Here is a 17,376-nt window from a genome sequence, read left to right as displayed (position 1 = left end):
TTGCCGGTCATTTTGGGTCAAACAGTGGTGAGATTACAAAAGTGCAGGCTATGTGCAGGTCAGGCTGCGGAAAGCTGTTCTCGGTATGTTGCTCCTTAATCAGAATGGTACATAAAAGGGGCATGAGCACTCATTTATACCTCTGTAACACTGTATGTATTTGCACTCCTCTATTCATAACAGTGTGCTTGAAATGTCTTTTGAAATGTAACTTGTTAACTTAAAATTTTTATTATGAAAGTGACAGTCAGGGTCATTTTATTTTTTACTTACAGCAGAAAACAAAGTACAATGCAACAAAGAGTTGAGTATTGAATCAAATCAAACCACGCCAATTTCTAGAACTGTTTTCCTTGACAGTTAAGAAAGCGTTTCTTCTTCTTCGTCGTTCATCTGTATAATGTTCTAATCCATGTAATTGATTTCATTTCCACACATGAGCAGTCTTACAACATTCCATAATGTTGGATCTAGCAACATGTGAGCATGATGCCAAGACTTGTGATTACAGACACAAGTTTCATCGTTTCACCAGAGGAGGAAGTTAAGTTTACATCTGTGTGACTAAAACCTGTGTATTAAAGTGTCACAGTAGAGAATTTCAACCTTCAAATAATGTCTCCATGGTTGTTTTGATGGTACGTCCTCTCATAACAGAGTAAATGGCACCTCTGTCAAAGCCTGAGGAACTGAGCACTGTGGAAGGTCTGGTTTCGGGTCCATGCCACAAAAAGAACTGCAACATTCTATTTACATTGAAGTGTGTTATTGACGTCCTCTCCTCCACTTTGTGCATACAATGAGCAATCGGTTATATAAGCCGAATTGATAATAATAACGCAAAGCAAATCCCTGTTGGTCTTTTGCCGTTATGTCCAGGGTTAAATAAACCAATGTCATCATATTTGTGTGAAATGCTATAACATAAGCTACCTGGTCGAATACATTGTTGTTTGTACAAAAGAGGTCCTGTTTCAGACTTCATTGTTGGCTTATCAACAAACGCACTTGTAACCTCAACATGTGTTTCATGAAAGTAGGAACAAAAAATACCATTGACCAACTGTGGGGGGAGCCAGAGGGCAAATTCTACAGTGTGTTACTGAACATGTGTGTTGGTCCTCAAAGGATAAACAGTATAATATAATAATATTATATAATAAAATATAGTATAAAATAATAATAACATTCTTATAGTGACTGTATCATTTTATTTTGAAGTATATTGTATATATATATATATATATATATACAAACAAGCAGACATTAATTTAGAAAACAGATTACATTTTTTTAATATAGTCAACAAAATACAATAAGTGAGGGATAAAGAAAGAATGGAAAATAAAACTTTAATCAAAATAACATGTCATTATATATATATATATACATACATGTATATATATATACATATTATGTGTATTGTCATTGTCATATTATCATCATAAATATTGTTATTACTCTATTTCGAGGCGTACTGGCCAAACTTGATAGTCAGTGGGGGGCGCTATTATTTTGTTTGTTATTGAAATCTGAATAAAGTTGGTTGGGGTAAAAAAAAAAAAATGCTTGCAGACCAAAACAATCGATATCAAATCACTATAGCGGTGATGCTGGAGATGAAGGCCAACAAACCATATTTCTTCCTCTTAATGAACACATTTATAACACAAAGTAAGAAATCTAGCTTAGTAAAGGCGGACTCTCTCACACACACGCACACCACACAGTTTAAAATTTAATTAGACAGATAACTACACAGGTTTCAGACCAAAGAGACCGAGCGACGATCGCATCGCTCACCATTGCCCAACACGCAGCACAAGCCGTGTGTGTATTAGCTTTAGCCGTGCGGGGATGAATTTTCTAACGTCCACATAATCCACAGTCCCACGAAAATGACAGACTACGCAGAGGAGCAAAGGAACGAACTTGAAGCCATAGAGTCAATCTACCCCGACTCGTTCACAGGTCTGTCTGACAGTCACAGAACAGTTAGCATACAGGCTAATAATTCACCGTATGTTAGCTGACCGGTGGCTCTATCCTCGTTATAAACCTGTTACTGATCCTTATATGGACACATAACTTAACAGGGATTACATTAGGTGTAGTTACTGTTGTAATATCCATCAGCTAATCATGTTTATCATGCGAGAAATGCAGCATTGATGATATAAAATCGTGTGTGTTTGCAGTGCTTTCAGAAGAGCCCACCAGCTTCACCATCACTGTCACATCAGACGCAGGGGAACATGGTGAAAGTGAGTATAGCAGACGTTGTGTGCCGTTTCTAAATGTCATCGAAATTGGCGTAATGATTATTTACATAATCGATTAATAATCGACTAAAATGTAAGAAAATGTTGAACACCTGCAGAGAAGGATGTTCTCGAATGTCGTAATTTGTGCACAAATCAAAATATTTTGTTTTGATAATGTCTTTGTTATATGGAGAAAATAAACCAGAACATCACATATCACATAATCGCTGCAGCCCTGGCCTAGTTGATAATGAAGTCTGGTGTCGTTTCATACTGTCAGAGAATATTATATATTTTTAACATATCCGCATTGGTCTTCAAAGTCAGGACAAACTGATATGAACCACATTTGGAAGTGCTTGAAATGCATTGTAAATCAGATTTCCACACATAATGATATGAGTGGTGTTCTTGTTGCAGTGGTGGAGGCAACCCTGAAGTTCACATATGTAGAAAATTATCCCGATGAGCCTCCACTGTGGGAGATCCACTCCCAGGAGAACCTGGAGGACAGTGATGTGGAGGACATCCTGGCTCTACTGCAACAACAGGTCTGTCCACCTCAACTGAATGTGATGTGTATTTCACATGCTGCTCGCGGAGATAAACTTTCAAATCAACATTTTTTCAGTCAGACTTTCATGTCGTGTTCTGCCATAAGTTGTGGGCCTGTTTTTTTGGGATCACCAAAATAATTTTGCCTACTATTTATATTCTGTAGTGCACCTCTAACCCACAGGAGGGAGCTAGTCCACCACCTCTACCCATCTATGAACATATCTATGAACGGCCAGCAACAAGAAAGGGATAAATGGCTCATTAAAAAGGCCCAGCTTCTTTATGATATCAGTATGAACACGGTGTACATGTTATGTCTGTGCAGGCAGAAGAAAACCTAGGCATGGTGATGATTTTCACCCTGGTGACAGCTGTTCAGGAAAAACTCAACGAAATCGTGGATTTGATGAAAAACAGACAAGAAGAGGAGAAGCGGCAGAAAGAGATGGAAGCAGAGGAGGCAGAGAAGGTAGGAACAGTATTTTATATTTCACTTGGTGATTAAGTGACACGATTACTCTCCAGAGGCTTTCCTGTGATGGAATTTGGAGTATTTTCCTGTCACTCAAATGAGGTGGTTGCTAACACATCTCCTCTGAGAAGTGATCTTTTCAATCGCTTTACAGGGACGTTAAGGAATGGATGTGGTTAGTGACGGCTCTCATCAGCATTGTATTGTAATGTCGTGATGTGTGTGTTTGTGTGCAGGTTGCGTTCCATGGCACAGTGGTAACCATTGAAAACTTCTTGGCATGGAAGGCCACATTTGAAGTAGAGATGTCAGAGCTGAGGAACAAAAAACAAAAGGAGGAGGAACAGGCGGGAAAAACCAAACTCACCGGTAAACATCCCGGCGACGGCCCTCACATCAGCAACACGCCGCATGGAAACCTGACCACATAAATGGATAACGAATATTTGTATGTTATGTTTCCTCACCAGGTAAAAAGCTGTTTGAAACAGACCACAACCTGGACACGTCAGACATTCAGTTCCTTGAAGACAGTAAGGAGTGTTTGAATATTATTGTTTTCTGATTTGTTTTAAGATTCAAAAAACAATTATAAAAATCAGCTGGCTCAAACTGAACCATTTTACTCTGGTACACCAAGGGAAGGGTACCATAAAATGGAATGGTATTGGGCTCGATATTTTGGTACTATTCCTAATGGATACCCCAAAAAAATTGGACTGTTCACATGAATACTCAGCTTTCAACAACGTTGTCTTCGCAGCACTCACTGTCCATGTCGAGCTCCAGAGTCCCGTTCAAGTTGTTGTCAATGTTGACAGTTTTCCAAAGGAAGTTCAGAGTTGTCATTTGCAAGCAGATGCCTGTTGGATGATACCAGCTGTAAATGTCACTGATGTCCACTCATGTGTACTTTATCTTCTGTTTCCTCTGAATGGGAACATGATTGACAACATTTACATCACGTCCAATTGAAGAAGACGAGTGAAATTAGTGGTTGAGACCATAAACTCCTCAGGAAAATGTTGAGAAGTAGGCTTATTTACTCATATTTTTGGATTTACTCACCCCTGCAGTGGTGTCCTTGGAAGAATCTGGAAAACAACAACTTTCTATATATGGTCTGTGCTCTTTTTGCCAGAAAACAACATGAAATAATGTTAAAAATGCATTTCAGAAAACAAATTATGGACTCGAGCTTTAATGATATTGTGATTTCATAACTGAAACCCTTTGCTTTACTCACTCTGATGCTTTGTTTTCCTTCTGCAGCTGGAAACAACGTCGAAGTGGACGAGTCGTTGTTCCAGGACATTGAAGACCTGGACTTGGATGAAGACGACCCGGACTTTGACCCGTTGGAGATGGGCAGTGATGAGGACTAAAGCAGGAGTGTGGACCTTAGGACTGACAGGACCTCTGTTACTCTTTTCTGGACACATGAAGAAGATCCAACAGCTGCATTTATTTTTTATTAAAGACTCTTACAGCAGTTGAAGAAATCTTCATTGTGCAAAAACAAAAAAAACATAACCCACACATTTACACCTTGTGTGAGTGTTCATTTCTGTACCTGAATGATAACAGTCTGATGTGCAGGAAATCCAGACAACCGGCTCCTTATATGACCAGAAGAGGGCAATAAAGTACCAAGCATGATCATGGAATGAATGGGAAATTTTCAACACCCTGATTATATTCATATTGTAAAACCACCATATGCTTAAATCCAACCTGTTATTTAGACATAAAGAAGTGTTTTGACATCAAAATCCATCATCAACTTTCAATATTAAAAGCGCTTTATGGAGACTGATTTGGTTCAGAGTTTTAATTAACATGCAAGAGCATCTGTAAGTAATTAGTATAATTGTCTAAATATAGAGCAGCACATTTCCTACAGTAACAAACAGCATTCACTGAGTCTCACGGGTGATTTGGGGTTCAACATTTTGGCATGTGGCCTGGAACAACGGGCATCACACCGACTCCCTCTCTACCAAAGTATGCCACAGCCTGGTGAAGAACAACATTTCTTTGAAATGATCTTCTCTGTCAGCTGGTATTTTTTCATCGAGCTCTGGACGTCACGTGACTCGGTTTGTTTACACCGCCATGTTGACAGGAAAAGTTTTTGAACGGCACCACTGCTGGGATCTAGCAATGCATGACAGAATTTGACAAAATTTAATATATCTGAAACATAATGAAATTAATCATTGTTGGATTCCGTACCTGATATGAGGTGATCGCTACACAAGTCTATGGAACCCCATCGCTCCGTCTTCTATGCTCGTGATCCATTTCTGGTGGTTTTTCTCCAGGTTCTCCAGTTTCCACCCACAGTCCAAAAGCATGCAGAGGTTAATTGGACAATTTGACTGTGGGAGTGAGTGTGAGAGTGAATGGTTGTTCTGTTGTGTGTAGTTTTACAACAACAGGGATAAAAGACAACGTTCTCAGTTTATCAGCCTTTATTTTCTGAACACAAACAGTCATAGGAAGTAAATAAGACACAGTATAATATTAAAAATACATCATTTACATCTGGTAATATGCGATCACGTGATCAGGACGTTACATTTCAGTACTTGACTTCGCTGTACAGGAATATACAATGTGAATAAAACTGGGTCAAAGTCCTTGTCAGGTCATGGCTGTGACGTGTGACTTGTCATTCATGTTTCAGGATGTGTTTTTAAGTGAGCACACGGTGAGATTTGTTTGTTTTTAAATAATTAAAACAAGTTCTCTGATTTTTCAGCTGTGTGTTAATGTAAATATTTCCTGGTGTCTTTGCTCTGTTTGACAAAGAAATCATTAAAACTGATTAACTGTTTGTGGACGAAACAAGTCATATCAGAACATGTGTCGAGGTTTGGGAAACATTCTATGACATTTTATGGACCAAACAAATATTTACAGGTTAATCGGTAAAAATAATCGTCACTTGCAGCTCTACATTAAGGATCGGCACTTCCACAACAGCCTTCCAGCATGATGTAAAGCATGTGACCTGAGAGAGAACAACACCTCCTCCCCAAGGCTCTGTTTACAGCCACACAAGTGAATCTGTTGCATCACTCCGCACAAAAAAAAGAAAAAGTACTTGTTGTTTTAGTCTGACTAAAATCAGACTTTTAAAATACGTGTTTACATGTCAGTCCCACTGACATTGTACTGAATAGAAGTTCTCAAAGTCAGACAAACACACCCAGATAATGGGATTAGGAGTCAAGTTACTTTTGCATGTACTGTATATGTTCAACAGGACTCAGGTTGGCCTACATGCTTTGTGCATGCTCCACAGTTCCCACACCCGGGCTTTGACCCCGGTAATAACAGAGGATGCCAGCTCACAGAAGACGAAAACAACTGTGAAATAACTTGGCAACGAGACAAGGAGACCGAGTTTATGCTCTGCCAGCTCGTGTACGGTAAGGAAGACTGAGAATGCTAACAACTAGCCTGCCAGCTAACGAGCTGAGAGAGGGCACAAATCACGACCTAACGTCACAAAGGTCATACTTCACTCAATAAATCAAATCCTCACTCGTGTTAACATACTGGGACAAGAACAATCATCCAATTTATCAGTGAAGTCTAGCTAGATTACATACCCTGGTATACACAGTGGAACAGTATTTCTAATTTAGAAGTACCATCAGAGGAATCTCGCGGTACCACTGGTGGTACACGTACCACAGTTTGAGAACTGTGGCTGTAGACCACATTCAGCTCTCTGCCTGTATGAAAGGATCTGAACACCATTCACAAATGATATTGATGTGAGTGGAGAAACATCAACTGAAAAACATCACTATAATTCTTACTGTACACAACAGTAGGAGTACTTTCAGCAGTTTACAAGGCTGTCGTGTTGTAACCCAGCTTCTCAGCTGTTGTGTTCATGTGCAGAGGAATTTGTGGAGAAAAATAAAGTGCCTGAGAAAAGAGCGGTTTGACAGCGTGGTAAAGCTCTGAAATGATGTCGAATATTGGATTGCATGCGGTGTTTTGAGCAAGTTGGAGCTGCCGAGATGACTGAAGTTGCTGCAACGCCGCTTAATCAGTTAACATATTAAACTAATAAAATCCTCTCCTTCACCGACTGATTCTGTAGCTTTTACAAAACATTGCACATCGCCATTAAAAATAACGCATTTTGGATAAACAAAAATACACTGCGTTACATTAACGACACCTTAATTAGGTCTGTCTATTCCAGGGCTACAAAACGTTTCCTCTGCTTGTCTCTGTTCAAATAAAATCAACTTGTAAATCATGTTTCAGCTCTCCCGCATCCCTCTTCAGAGATTCCGCCCCCTAGTGGGCCGTGGCGGTAGTGTAAGTAGGCGGTGAAAGGTCATGAACACGTTTTCAATGTTCAGTTTTGTAATTCAATTATAAATTGTTGTCCAATATGTAGGGCTGCAACGATCATGCGATTATTAAGCGATTAGTAAATTTACTATTTTGATAACAGATTTGAGAGGTTTTTCAATAATAAAAATAAAAAACTTTTTTTTCTGATTTTTTCCAGCTTCTTAAATGTGAATCTTTTCTCAAAGTGGGGCTCGGGACTCTTAAGTTTGGAAATGGCTGCACTACTGTATATAATGGTGCTTTTCCATTATACAGCTCTAGCACTTCTTGGCTCTTTTGGGTATCAGGTACGTCATTTTCCATTAATTCATAGGACGTCGCGCTCATGACTCTTCCAGTGACAACACTCTCTGACCAATCAGTGGCCGGCACTGCTGATGTCACATTTTAGTATCGCTTGGAACCTCGCCAGAGCAGGTACCAAAAAAAGCACCAGGTCCCATTTAGTATCCCTTAAGGAAAAGCCAATAAAACTCAGTCAAGTCGAGCTGAGTAGTGCTAGAACTGTACAATGGAAAAGCCTCATAACAGCACAATAATCTCATACACCCTCACTTAAAAAAACATGAACTATCCCTTTATCTGAGCTTGTTGATAATGACCCAGATTGTCATGACAAAGGTTGTCCAGCACAGCTGATTAGTTCAATGATGCCTGGAAACTCACATATATCCTGGTTGTACAGAACAGGCTTCGCAGTACAAGCCTCTGGTGTCGGGGAAACAGAGATTGTTTGGATTTCTGTGTCGCGGACGACGTCACATCATCAACCTCATCAAGTGAGTTGTTTACGTTGAGGTCCAGTTGCGGGGTCTGAGTTCATCAGATTCCTGACCTCCCCGAGTCACATGCTCATCTGCACTCGAGTTCACATTTCTAAGGAAGTGAACGAAGACAGTGAGCGTGGTCCCTCACACAAACTGAGACAAATCACTGTCGTCACCGACTCTGATCATGAGGACCATCGATCAAGACTCGCATATTTATGCATATTTAGCAGCCACACATAATCATACATGTTTTCACTCGCTCACTACAAATCGCATCAAGTACAAGAGTCTGTCCTTGATCCAATATCAACTATGCCGAGGATGAAGCATTGCTTTCATTATTGTCAAAGTGAATGTTCCACTATGACATTGCTGTCAGCTTGGGTTGATTTTGAGCGTATTAACTGCATTACCAAGCAGCAATAATGTAACCGTGACAACAGAGAAACAGACAGGATCCCTGCTGTCACGGATTAAACCATATTCTTTGCAGATGGATTTCGACGGTGGGGACCATGTTTTTACGTCACCATGACACAAGGTTTGACAGACGAGATCACATCAAAGCTTTTGCATGACCTCAAGCTAATAATTGATTCGATGTTACGACATGTCGTGACCCAGGTACCGATTTGCATCGTTGTTTTTTTTTACACTAAGATACATGGAAACCAATGGGGGGAAAAACATCTCTCTTGTAATCTTTGGGAAAAAAAGGTCAACATATACAAAGATGCTATTATGACACAGACGGAACAGAGAAGCAGATGTTGTTTCTGTGCAACACAGAGTTCATGAAGCTGCAACCATGACTTTCTTCTTCTTCTTCATAATGTTGCCATGAAAGGCTCGAGTGGTCAGACGACGTCACTGACGTCCCATAGAAAAGACAGCGGAAAGTCCTCCATCTCCTTGTTGAAGACCTCGTCAAACCTCTCATTCTGTGCCACAGTGAAGTGGTTCTTCCAGTCACCGATGGTGCCTGACGTTCCCAGCACATGAAACCAACGAGAAGGAGACAGTTAAAGTTCAGTTTTGTGTCTGAGCAAGAGCTGTGCAATAGAACAATAATAATAATAATAACAATAATAATTAAAAAATTATATTGCAATTACTTTTGGGTTTGCGATATGATTCATAACGGGTACAACTGGTAAATTTTGCATCATTACTACCATTTACATGCATTTAAAAAGCATTGCAGAATTTCATCATAATGGCATTTTGTCACACATTTTATCTTAGTCAAATTTAGTGCTGGACATTAACGAGATAGTGGCATTACGTGACTCCCGATTGTTAAAATTAGTCTCTAAAGTAACGCTAAACATGCACGTAAACATGACGTCACGCGTGTCTTTTTCAGGTCAGTCGTGATGGAAACGCATCATCCATTAACGTGCGTCAACCTAGTGACCGGCACTAGTCAAATTACTCCACCATCTTTCAATTTGTATATTGCACTAAGTTGGTCACATTACAATTATGATTATTTTTGCGATTAACTGAGCAGCCCTCATTTTAGCTACAACTACTCAACTCATCGTAAACTATTTTGAGAATAGTTGATTTTTCAGATTCTTAAATGTGATTCTGGCTTCTTTGCTCAGTATAACAAACAAGTTTTGACATGTGACATTTTATGGACCAATCCAGCTAGCATGTCAATGTGGGCGCAATAAGGATTATATTCTGGCTGACAATATGGGTCCAAAGCGGGGTTTGTCCATGGTGGCCCCTCCAGTGTTTGCCCACATGAGCTTCCCATATTACTGAAACTGTATGGGACCTTCGTAATGTGCCTACACTCTTAGAAATAAAAGTGGAACAATATAAGGTTCTTCAACTTGTCCTCATATGAGAACCCTTTTTTCCAGGAAGGGTTTTTCAGAAGCAAATGGTTCCAGGTAGAACCTCAGCCCTTGGAGAAAACCCACGAACAAACAAGGAGAACATGCAGAAGTCCACGCAGAAAGGCCCTTGTTCCGACTGGGTCGCAAACAAGAGTTCTAACTTAAGAATGCATCGAGATATTTAAAATGTTCTACAGCTGCTACAAGTTGGCCATCAAGTGAAACCATGCCCATTTTCACCACCTGCTTGGTACATAGACTACCGTTCAAAAGTTTGGGGTCACCTATCCAATTTTTTGTGTTCCGTTTTCCATTAAAAGTCATACTGTTTTTAAGGGTTTTCTAATCATCCAATAGCCTTCTAACACGATTAGCAAACTCTATACACCTATGTACATATTCCATTAAAAACCAGACGTGAATAGTCGTTTACCACATTAACAATGTAGAGAGTGTATTTCTGATTAATTTATATGTTATATTCATTGAAAAAAGGTCCTTTGCTTGAAAAATAAGGACATTTCTAAGTGAGCCCAAACTTACACAGTAGTGTATTATCATCACTTGAGTCCTCAGTTGTATCTAACAGTAAACACTCTTACCTTTCCTCATGAATTTCCCCTGTTGGTGGCTGAGCAGCTCACCAGGGACCTGCTCGTAGTTGGCCTGAGGGATTTTCCTCATGTTATTGAAGGTGCTGTATTTCACCACATTGGCCAGTTGCTCATCAGTCAGCTCTTTACCCAGGAACAAGGCGATCCTCTCCACCGCGGACTGCAGGTCCTTAGCAAAGACAGAGAAGCGTCAGAATCCGCTCTTAAATGCCAATTCCGACACACCAACACGAAAACAAGTGACATGGCAAACGTGTGAACAGTCACAGACGGAAATGGTTTCAGCTCCTACTTGAATCATCTCTTCATAAGTGATGAACAGCATGTTCATATCATCCTTGTGTGAGTGCCACGTCTTAACGTGATCAAACCAGCTGCACCCAAACACTGAAATGAATGATGCACAATGTCACATACACATTGTAGACATTCACCATACACTGCACGACTGATGAGCAACATTCTGTGTGTGTGTGAACATGACAGCGGGGACAGCCCCTCCTCCCCTCTCACCATCTCCTCGCATGAATTTCTCAAAGAAGTCGTTGAAATCCTTTGGCGTCTCCAACATGTTTGCGAGCTTATGGAAGTGGAAGTAAGACACAAGGACATCTTTGGGATTTCTTGCCACATAGATCACCTAGAAGAAGAAAAGGGCTGCAACGATTATTCAATTAATCGATTATAAATCGATAAATGAATTGTCTTGTGAATTGTGAGATCATTAGAACTCAATCATTTTCAGTTTGTGGACAAAACAAGACATTTGAGAGTATCATCATATCCAGGTTTGGTAAACACTGCTCCCTCACCACACACAGAGAGCGTAGCGCTGTGGTTTTCTGGTGTTGTTTCTACAGTCCTTTGGTATGTTATCTGTTGTAAATCTGTCTTATAACACAGTGTTAATTGCTGCTTGTCCACACTGCGTCAAAGAAACTTGGAGCCGTTTGGCGAAGGAAACTGGCACACAAAGGCACGTAGTCAGGCGGCTGTTGAGGGGGTTCTTAATTACTGTAAACAGGGCATGCAAGAGGACAGAATTATGGTCGTAATTGATTGTGAAGTCCTACTGAACAGACAGATGTCCACTGTTTCCACTTTTCATGGGCAGTTGTCGTCTCGCTTTACTCATGCTGTGTGCTTCTGTCAGCATATAGAATATTTACTTTATTTAAAATATATTTCGTATATTACAATGTGAGTAACGTAGTGTTTGTAAAATTGTACGTATTGAATGTTTGGGAAAAAGAAAAACACCCTTTCTGTGGAAAATCTATTCCTGTATCCACACCCTTAATTTGATCTACTCTACTAAATGTAATGAATTCTTCCTTGGCCCAAACTCCGACCTCCTACTGAGTTTCAAGAAAATCACGTCAGTAGCCTAGTTTTTACGCAATCCTGCTAAAAGACAAGAGAGCCAGAAGAAGACACACACAGACACACACACATACACACAGACAGACAAAACACTGTATGTTGATATTAACGCTTAAGTCTTATGAAGTGTGAGGGGGTTTCATGTGGTTGGGCTGACCTTGCCCCTGTGGCTCAGAGCAGAAGGCATGAACTGGTACTGCAGATGAGTGACTCTCAGTCTGGGTGAAGGGGCTGCGATGAACGCCTCTCTATTGCCGTTCAACTCGATCCAGGGGATGAGATCGCCGTTGGAGTGGTTGTTGACTTGGCTGATGGCTGACACGTCTCCTTTTGACTCGAGGAGCAGCAGGATCTGCTGCATCCAGATGGTCCCTGTCAGACAGAGAGACAGACAGACAGACGGAGAGATAGAGAGACAGAGAGACAGAGAGACAGACGGAGAGTCAGACAGACAGACAGAGCTATGAACAATGTCCCCAACTTCAGAATTCAAGTCTGATATTGGCTTAATTATTCTTCCTAGTCTCCTTTCCTCTAGCGTCAATAATCTTTTAGTCTCTGCTCGTCCCCTCGTCTCTCTACTTTCCTCATCACCTGTCCTTTCATCTCTCCTCACTCCTCTCCTCGCCGCACATTTCCTCCCCTATCTCCTCTGTCCTACTCGTGTCAATTCCTCTAGTGTTCACTGTCCCCTTGTCTTTTTTTCACTCCTCTCCACTTCTCACTCCCTATCTCATCTCCTCTGTCATCCTAGTCTCCTTTCCTCTAGTGTCCATTCTCATCTAGTCTCCTCTCCTCTGTCCTAGTAGTCTCCTTCCCTCTTGTCTTTTCCTGGTCTCCTCACTCTTCCTCTTCCTCTCGCCTCCTCTCCTCTGTCTTCCTTGTCTCCTTTCCTCTAGTGTCCATTCTCCTCTAGTCTTTTTCCCTGGTCTCCTCACTCCTCTTCCTCTCCTCCCATCTCCTCTCCTCTGTCCTACTAGCCTCCTTCCCTCTAGTCTTTTCCTGGTCTCCTCTCCTCTATCTTCCTATACACCGTCCCTCTAGTGTCCATTCTCCTCTAGTCTTTTCCCCTGGTCTCCTCACTCCGCTTCCTCTCCTCTCCTCTGTCTTCCTAGTCTCCTTCCCTCTAGTGTCCATTCTACTTTCGTCTCCTCTCCTCTGTCTCCTTCCCTCTAGTGTCCATTCTACTTGCGTCTCCTCTCCTCTGTCTCCTTCCCTCTAGTGTCCATTCTCTAGTCTTTTTCCTTGGTCTCCTCACTCCTCTCCCTAGTCTCCTTCCCTCTAGTGTCCATTCTCTAGTCTTTTTCCTTGGTCTCCTCACTCCTCTCCCTAGTCTCCTTCCCTCTAGTGTCCATTCTCATGTCTCCTCCCCTCTCCGCCGCTCGTCTCCTCTACGCTCATCTCTCGACTTTCCTCAACACCTTTCCTTTCCCATCTCTTCCTCTAGTACCTTCTCTCTTCCTCGTCTCCTTCCCTTGAGTGTCATCTAGTCTCTTCACCTCTTCACCTTCTCCGGCCTCCTCACTCCTCTTCCCTTCATCTCCTTTCCTCTCGTCCTCATGTCCTCTGCTCACACTCCTCCCCTCTATCCCCCCCTTCTCCTCTCGTCTGGTCCACTCGCTCTCACCTCTCGTCGTTCTGTGAACCTTTGTCCTCATTCCTCATTGAGTCTGTCCACAAAGTACGCTCGTTTCACTGATAGTTCAATTCCCTGCTTCTCTTTGCTGAAATCAATTTGCAGCTGACAAAGGAGCGGGACATTCATCTGGAAAGGCTGCACATACTAATCAGCCCCTGCTCCTTCCTGCGCACTGAGAGCTTCAGGAATCACACTGACCCTGAATGCACTCTCTGTCCTAACACTGCAGGATACTGGACACAACTGCGTGTGTGATGGAGGAGCTGCTGTCTCCTCTGTGTGTGTGAGTGTGTGTGTGGTCTTCCATCTTTTCTTCTCTTCCATCAACGCTCACCTGACTTGGGGTATGTGACGACAAACACGTCAGAGTCTCTGATCTCCAGGTTGTAAATCTGGTCCACATCGTCCGGGTCATGAGTGCCGCTGATGAGCTTGAAGCCCTTGTGAGGGACCAGCGCGTGGTTCTGGTGGTTCTGTGTCTTTGAATCATCACTTTCCATGATCTCTGAAGCCCAAAAAACAAACGAGAAGACAGACAGCTTTCGTCACTATATGGTTACGAAAACTGGTAGCACGCAATAAACAGCGTTGAGCACCGCCTGTTTGAGGGAGACGAGAGAAGCGGGACATTATTTACACATAGTTTCGATCGTGAACGGAGAAACACAATGTTCTTGCTGTAGGCCAGTGGTGGGCAACATTCTCCTCCAGAGGGACAGACAAATTATGACAGCCGATTACAAACACAATGAAATGGAACGTGTTAGACACTCACATGTGAGACGAAAACAGAGAAAAACACAACAGGGAAAAGACAGTGAAGCCATATGGAGAAGATGACGCACTATCGATCAATTACCAAATTAATCATCAACTATTTTGATAATTGATTAATCAGTTGTTGAGTGTTCTTGCAGCAACTTAAATATGAATATTTTCTGGTTTTATTCGCTCCATATAACAAAGAAATCATTCAAACTCAATTATTTTGATTTGTGGACAAAACCACAATGTGAGAACATCATCATTTCCAGGTTTGAAAAACACTAATCAACATTTTTTTTTAAAGTTTTCTAACATTTTAAGGACCAAACAAGTACAAGAAAATAATCGACAGATTTATTGATTAGGAAAAATAATGGTTAGTTGCTGCCCTAGTGGATAGTTTGTGGTCCAGTATGACCTCCATTTAAGCAACCAACACATCACTTCATCTTATATCCGATGTAATCTGTCACTGATGAAGCTGCTGCATTTGACTAGCAGAATTCATAGATGCTGGGGGCTGATTTATTTTCCATTGAGGGCCTGAAAACGCTGCTGCTGCTCCGTGTACCGGATCTGGCCCTGGGGGTCTAATGATCCTCATGTGTGCCGTAGGTTGGAGTTGGATTATTTAAGTGGTTTACCATACTGTCAGTCAGACCTTTAGAGGAGGTATAACATAAACAGATGCTGTGCTGATCAAATATTGTGCCTAAAAAAGGGCTGGTAAACCTGTGACAATATACAACATTTAGTGTACAATTAGCAATTTCATATATATATTATTATTATTATTTATTGTGAGCATTTCTCTGCTAGAGGACAATTCAATATCTAGATACATGGGTTACAATACAGTTCAAGGAAGATACTTTTTATTCTGGAATAAAGTTGATCTGATACTTTTTGATGCAGTACAATGTTTGGTTTAAAGCAAACAGTGATTTTTGATTACTTCAAATAAAGGAACACAGAATCTGGAATCTGCAACTAACGATTGCTTAACGACTACATGATTTTCTCGATTAGTCGAGTACATTTGGTCCGTAAAATGTCAGAAAATGTAATACATTTTTCAAAATTTGTTTGAAATATAGAGCAAAGAAACCAGCAAATATTCACATGAAAAAACACTCAAACTGATCGATTATCAAAATGTTGATGATTAATAATCAATTAATTGAACAGAATCTTATGTATTCAAAGAGAATGCACCGCAGGTAGACAGCAAATCATTTCAGAAGTACCTACCTGTTATTGTGTTGACTTAGGCATAGTTAGTTAGTTTACTTAGTCAAAGACAAAAACACTTCCACATCGTAAATATCAAGTGAAGTCTGTGAGGCCATGCAGAATAACATCTAAATAAAGAAACATTTCATAAACAACCAATTTTCTCAATTTGCACTCTAAGTGCTCCAGTCACATCATTAAAACTTGGCAATGAGAAACAGATTAAACTATGTGTTTTGACTGCACAACAAGTCAGGAGGCTTTCCATCAGTTTCCTGTTTCCATGTGAGATTAGGATCTGAACATCAAAAGCAAATTCAAACGCACACAAGTGGAAAAAGAGGGAAATGGTCAAAGTCGGTGTGTGAAAGGTAACTGCACAACAGCAAATAAAGGATTATGTAAAGAAATCAATGGTGGAAACTGCAGATGAGAGCCAGTTTGTTTGGACTGATGAGGAAAAACATGAAATATTAATGCAAACAGACACAACTGGCTGCTGCGTCTAGGCATCAGCAGGTAATTGGGCTCTTCCTTTGTCAGAACTCTAAACTTTGTGCCATCTCTGTAAACTCTCACTGTCTACCACTATATCCTCCACATGGGGGTCATGGTGGGGCTGGAGGAGCCGACACACGACCATTCACCCTCACACTGTCCACTGAACATCTGCGTGTTTTTGGAGTGTGGGGGGAAACCAGAGAAAACCCACACGCAGATAGAAAAAACAACAACATGCAAACTCAACACAAACTGGTGACCTTCTTGCTGTGAGGCAGCAGTGCTAGCCACTAAGCCGCCGTGTGCCCCCCCTGTTCGCATATCATCAGTCGATAGGCAAAATACATATGAAGGCACATTTTTAAACGAATCACCAACTTTTTTGATAATCTGTATTAAAAAATAAATAAATAATAGAACAAATTGAAGTGAAGTTTTCAGCAACTTAAATGTGAATATGTTCTGGTTTGTTTGCTCTATATCACGAATACATCATTAAAACTAAATATTGGACAAAACAAAGACACAATTCCAAAAAAACAGTTAATCAAAAAATCAAGTGATCATGAAAATAATCGTTAGTTGCAGCTCTAGAAATCAGGTTATTCTTTAAAAAAAATGTAAAGGTATTTTTACAATAATTTCTCTGCTGTCCACATTCACACAAAACTGTGTGTAAAACATCACCGGCAGCGTAATCTACTCTGTGTAACACACTAGCTAAGAATAATCCCCTACTTTATCAAAAAACTCAACTATCCCTTCACAATCACATGTTAATCTCACGATTTGTGGCTCCGCATGGTGAGTTCGCGCTGAGAAACGCGCACACGGAGTTGTGATCATCTCCAACATGTTGCGCAGCCTACCTGCTGTACGCTCCTCCGTCTCCGTGTGTGTGTGTGTCCGACGCTGCTCCAACCGCGTCCACACTTCTT

The 17,376-nt window shown here is 41.0% G+C and overlaps 2 protein-coding genes across 2 annotated transcripts; one reads left to right on the top strand and one right to left on the bottom strand.

The window, feature by feature from the left end:
- Nucleotides 1-1,810: 1,810 nt before the first annotated feature.
- On the top strand, nucleotides 1,811-4,786 carry rwdd1 (RWD domain containing 1). Its single transcript, XM_083885992.1, has 7 exons — nucleotides 1,811-1,971; nucleotides 2,199-2,264; nucleotides 2,685-2,815; nucleotides 3,148-3,291; nucleotides 3,531-3,663; nucleotides 3,765-3,827; nucleotides 4,567-4,786. The coding sequence occupies exons 1-7, from the start codon at nucleotides 1,899-1,901 to the stop codon at nucleotides 4,677-4,679; spliced, it is 723 nt and encodes a 240-aa protein (XP_083742118.1). The 5' UTR covers nucleotides 1,811-1,898; the 3' UTR covers nucleotides 4,680-4,786.
- A 990-nt stretch (nucleotides 4,787-5,776) lies between these two features.
- Nucleotides 5,777-17,376, bottom strand: LOC310926437 (amine sulfotransferase-like). The gene is made up of 7 exons (XM_083888563.1): nucleotides 17,308-17,376; nucleotides 14,274-14,444; nucleotides 12,458-12,672; nucleotides 11,431-11,557; nucleotides 11,210-11,304; nucleotides 10,906-11,086; nucleotides 5,777-9,432 (listed from the first exon to the last, which is right to left on the bottom strand). Exons 2-7 carry the CDS (start codon nucleotides 14,437-14,439, stop codon nucleotides 9,308-9,310), a joined length of 909 nt encoding a protein of 302 aa, XP_083744689.1. The 5' UTR covers nucleotides 14,440-14,444; nucleotides 17,308-17,376; the 3' UTR covers nucleotides 5,777-9,307.

Source organism: Microchirus variegatus, assembly GCF_963457635.1.
Source record: "Microchirus variegatus genome assembly, chromosome: 1".
Classification (NCBI taxonomy): domain Eukaryota; kingdom Metazoa; phylum Chordata; class Actinopteri; order Pleuronectiformes; family Soleidae; genus Microchirus; species Microchirus variegatus.
The sequence above is the reverse complement of the archived record's forward strand: the minus strand, read 5'-3'. Positions and strand labels throughout refer to the sequence as shown.